Source organism: Montipora capricornis, unplaced genomic scaffold (genome assembly GCF_036669925.1).
Source record: "Montipora capricornis isolate CH-2021 unplaced genomic scaffold, ASM3666992v2 scaffold_482, whole genome shotgun sequence".
Classification (NCBI taxonomy): domain Eukaryota; kingdom Metazoa; phylum Cnidaria; class Anthozoa; order Scleractinia; family Acroporidae; genus Montipora; species Montipora capricornis.
In genome coordinates, this window is record NW_027180219.1 from 75001 (window position 1) to 80000 (window position 5000).

Below are 5000 nucleotides of genomic sequence, written 5' to 3' on the forward strand. Positions count from 1 at the left end.
GTCTCTTCCAGTGCTTTTTTGTTTCGCTGGAGGTTCGGCATTTGTATCCTTACTCGCACGTAAGGAAAGCATTTTATCGGCGACTTTTCGCTTCCTCTCTAAACGACATTTTGTTAAAGCATGGCTCGGGTCGTTCTCCTTTCCGGCCGCATGTGCTACTTTGTGTTTGGACAAGCCAAAGACCAGAGCAGTTACAAGAGCAATTTGCCAAAAGGAAGGAAGTGAGCATGTACTTTTACAATTGTTTTGTTGTTCCGACAATATAGTGTGCCCGCTCATGTTACTCAAATCGGTGTTGTCAAGAAAACACAATTTTCCTGACGTTAGAATACTACGGTTTCTAAGCAGGAAGTTTTTTTCTACTCTCAATAAACTTGACGAACATTCTGCTCTCTTGAAAAGACTGAAACGGGAAATGATTTGAAAAATTTTTTTTACGACCGCCATGTTTATTGTTTTTGTTGGGTTTCCCCTTTAATACTCGCGTGTATTTTCCGCGCGTTGTGACGATATCTCGCTCGTGCGTGCGTGGATGATTCGGCAAAAAAAAAGCCGCGGAAAACTGTAGTAAGCCACCTTAAGCTCATATTAACGAAAACCTCCAATCCAACAATACAGTAACTTAATTAAACCACAGAAAATAATGTTTACAATCAAATTTGTTTGGACCTTTTAATCTGTATCTCAAATATCTAAATGTCAAAATCCCTTATTTTTGTCATCGCGGCCATCTTGAATAATTGTGCCATGTTGTTATTAGAGCGAGTTTCAATCGAGTGTCGCAAAACTTAAACTGAAGTAATTTCTTTGGCTAATCCAAAAAGGACGGAGACAATCCGATAAACCAATCAAAACTCGAAGTAATTACACGTAGCCGACACAAAGTGCGGGAAAATGTGCATGCGCGAGCCACGATTGGTTTTGGTTTCACTTCTGATTAGTGGAAGAAATGGCACGAGAACTTTGAACCAATCACTGAGTGAAGTAATCATAAACTAAAACAATTCGCTAATTACTTTCGACACTCAATTGAAAACCTCCCTATTTGAGATTCTTTGTGATAGAAGAATAGGATTACGGTCAATTTTTACAATTATTCAAGATAGCGGCGCCGGAAAATTTAAAGGTGAAAAAGAGCGATTTTTTCTGATACCATGAAAACGTTGTGAAAAAAAAAATATCGAACTAAATTGATTGTGAACATTACTTCCTCTGCTTTTTTGTACATTTAAAAGTTAAAATGGGATTTTCTTTTAAGTTATTCAATTCTTGTCACCTACCCGACTTTACTTGGTTGTAATGATAATAGAACAGATCCAACAAGAATCTTTCGTCCACTTTTCTCCCAATAACAGCGAGAAAATTCCCACGAAATTCATCTTTCTTTATCTGATTGTAAATTTCAGGCAGTAATTGACTAGTGGCGTTTGGTAGAATCTGGGAGTATGGAGTGCTGTTGTAGTTCATCACAGTATCCATTATTATCGCCCCTTGGAGATTTCCGTTTGACGAAAGCGACCCGTTGTAAAAACGGGTGAGGTTTGCCACATAGGCTCTGCTACCACAGCCGATTCGATCGCAAGCGCATTGGTGTTTTACATTGGAACAGTCTTCCCATTCTTCGAAATCAAATGCGACAAATAAGATGCTGAAAGGACGGCGTCGGGGGCTCGTTTTAAAATCTGCAAGAGGAAAAAAATGAAAAGGAAATGAATAATATGTCGCAAAGTAACTTTATTAATTTTTTTGAGAGGCAAGCAAAACGAGGAAAGAACCACTCTGGCTACCGCTTGACTCAAGTAACAGACCAAAGATAACTTGCGATGGAAAATTGTGACAGCACTCAGACAGAAGAAACGCCTCACTTCCGGCTGCCGGCCAACGATGGAAAGCGCTCCGGCCTGCTACGTTTCACAAAAAAATGAAACGCAGAGGTTTCGGACTCAGCTTTTCTTTCTCTCTGTAACTTTTATTCTCTACTGTACGTCACACGGTTTCCAAGCCTTTTTAGCCGGCCATCAGTTGCATTCCTAGGGTGCGTTTGATTGACCCTATCCATAAGTATACGTGGAGTGATTATTGCTGCCGCAGTGAGTGAGCCTGAAGCGAAAGAACGAGGCAGCTCCTAATCGGGAGAAGAACACATTTTTCTTCGAAACGCAAGGGATTATGGTTATATGGGCCAATGAAGGAATTACGATGCGCCGTATGAAGATTAGAGTGTTCTCTATTTTTCATTTCGCTCCTCGTATCCTCAAACTGAACTATAGATAGTTTTACTGTCCCGCAACAAAGAAAGAATTCGACAACGGCGTTCAATGAAAAAAGGCCAGGAACTTGGAATGTTGTAGGAAACAAACCTTTCAACCACCACTCCTATTCTCAGGTCTGTACGATACATCGTTTCTGAGGTATTTGTCGAAGCGTTTTACACAACTTTGTAGATTTTGTATGGAGACGCCTCCTACCGGGGCACAATATTTGTGCCTAATTCCCTGCTAATCCCCGCATAGTCCCGGGGCCGGGGGCTGGGGGGGGGAATGGGGATTTACATTGCCTGGTGCATAAAACAGACGAAAGTTCACTGGGTCGAGTGAAACAATATTTTGACTTGCAACAGTTGTTATGCTAGGAAACCTTGTTTTGCAAAATAATAATTTCCTCTGTTCCATTGCTAATTGCGGAACAAACCTTTTTAGATGGCAAGAATGAGCCGTCTGTCTCTGAGAAAGTGTTCTGATAAATGAAAAAAGACCAAGTTCCCGAGACCAAGAGAAAAAAACGGCAGGCCAAACACGAAGCACTTTTTCACGGATGAGTCGTTGCAGGTCATTATTTTAGCTTTTGAAAAGTAACCCAAGACCCTCAAATTGTCTAACTCTAGGCCTAGTGTTAGACAATTAATTGCAAATTGAGAGGCAGTTTGGGTGACTTTTCAAAAGATAACACATGTTCAATGACCTGCAAAGCAATTGACCCGAAAAAGTGACCTGTGTTAATTAGACCCAGCGAGAAAATATATTTCAGTGACTAAAAATAGGGTTACAAAAATGGATTCGTGATATAAAAACCATGTTTCGCAATTACCGCGGCACACAGACACCTAGGTTATAGCTTTAGAGGCTTCATTCAGATCAGCAAGGAAATGGCAATTTCGGACACATTTTGGATAGCGTAATGTTCATAGCGTAACCATAGTTGCAAGTCCAAATATTTTTTCACACGACCCATTGAACTTGATCAGTTTTATTAATCGGAACACATTTCGCGGACTGGCGACTCATCCTTGCCATCTTTAAAGTTTGTTTCGCTATTTACCAATGAGACTAAGGAAATTGGTATTTTGCAAAACAGGGTTAGGGTTAGGCGTGTACTAGTACTGCCCAGTGTGGGAAAGTCAAATTATCGTTTGTTTAACTTATACTGTGTTCACACTAGGCCAAAACATGATTAGTCTGATCACGAATGAAAGATGTTTCGTTATGAAAAGTGTTCACATCAGACAGTGCATTGCGCGAATCATTGTTCAAACATGGTTATTCTAAGCATGATTGAAGCAACCACGAGAGTTAGTTTCAATCATGATCAGACTAAACCCGTTCAAAATGGCGGATGGATGCGGAGAGGAGGCGAGTGCCCAAAAAAAACAAAATTGGGGCTATTATGAGCCCATATATCTAGTTGCAAAAATAACAATGACCACAACCAGGGTTTCTGAGCCCGCGAGACTGAGCACCCCCAGCAAACCATTGTTTTGAAGAAAACCGCTGGTCAGCAACCTAGTTCTGGTCATTGCTGTCTAAGGTCTTCCTGCAATATGGACCGATGAAGAAATACAACGGTAATTATCGGCGATTGGTGAGCTTGTGGAAAACCCTAATATCTTGTACCGGAAGAAAGCGCAAATGCTGTCTCCTCGTTTAACGCTGCATAGCCCTCCTCATCCGAAGGGCTTGAAAATTGAAACTACACCAAAGAATGAATGAAACTTTTATTTCATGTTTTCACCTTTTTGTTGAAAATTTCTTTTGCTTGCTCTCGTTTTTCAGGATTGACTTCCTTTAATTAATGTAAAATTCTGCCGAATACCAACTTCGAACAGCTTTTGAGAGTAGAGATATAAACTCCTTGGTTAATTTTTTATCTGGGATTAGCGTTAATTGGCTTCGGGCCCTGATATGAACAATTTAATAATAAATGTTTAGGCGAAACATGTTTCCACTCTAATACTGTTTCGGCTTTAATATAAACACAGCTTTAGCCCTGTCTACAATTTCTGAATGACCTTTACATTTCTTTTTCTGTTTATTTCGTTTCGTTTCGTTTCGCAAAATACCGTAAGCCTGATAAACCAAACATATTATTGACCGACTAGCTAGAAATGAACCACGAAGATAGCTTCGATCCTTGTTAATAGTGCAACGGTTTGCACTTCGAATTTCTTACGAATTCACTTCTTAACAGGTTTCTCTTCATTGTAGATGCTGTATTGGTATTTTGACTTCTTTGCTTTCTTGAGGAGACTAAATCACTATTAAAATTCTGCATGCGACGGTGGCCACCAGATATTGTCTGCCCCTCCCTAAACTTGAAAAACATTGGGTTAACTTTTTTTCAAGTTTCGATTGACTGCGCGAGCATGCGCAGCCCGTGACAGTGTCCCTTGAAACATACAGGATCACTAACTTATTAACTATTAAGGTGGCCGAACGCAGTTTCCGCGTGGTCAGCGGAGTTGTTTAAAAGCCTGTGCGGCTTTTAAAAACCAAAACAATCATAGCGCCGATTGCGACAAAACTTTAACGGAAGGTAACAATAAAAGGGGAAAAACCGCAAATTCACTGATTGCATGTTGTTTGTATCCCAGGAACCCAGCTAAATCCTGCGCATGCGCAGTGGGTCCAAAAATTGAGAGTGCTTTCGCACTGACAAATATGCCGATTTCAAACGACTCAGTCGTTAGAATTTCAAGACATTTGGTTTTTTCTGTAAGAAATCGT

General features: G+C 40.4%; 1 protein-coding gene across 2 annotated transcripts in view; it reads right to left on the bottom strand.

Moving 5' to 3' along the window:
- Positions 1 to 5000, bottom strand: part of LOC138036392 (uncharacterized) — a 36339-nt gene that overhangs the window by 10604 nt on the left and 20735 nt on the right. For both annotated transcript variants that reach the window (XM_068882701.1, XM_068882700.1), the window contains exon 4: positions 1281 to 1682. In XM_068882701.1, the coding sequence (XP_068738802.1) occupies positions 1281 to 1682 (402 nt within the window). The remainder of the gene's footprint in view (positions 1 to 1280; positions 1683 to 5000) is intronic.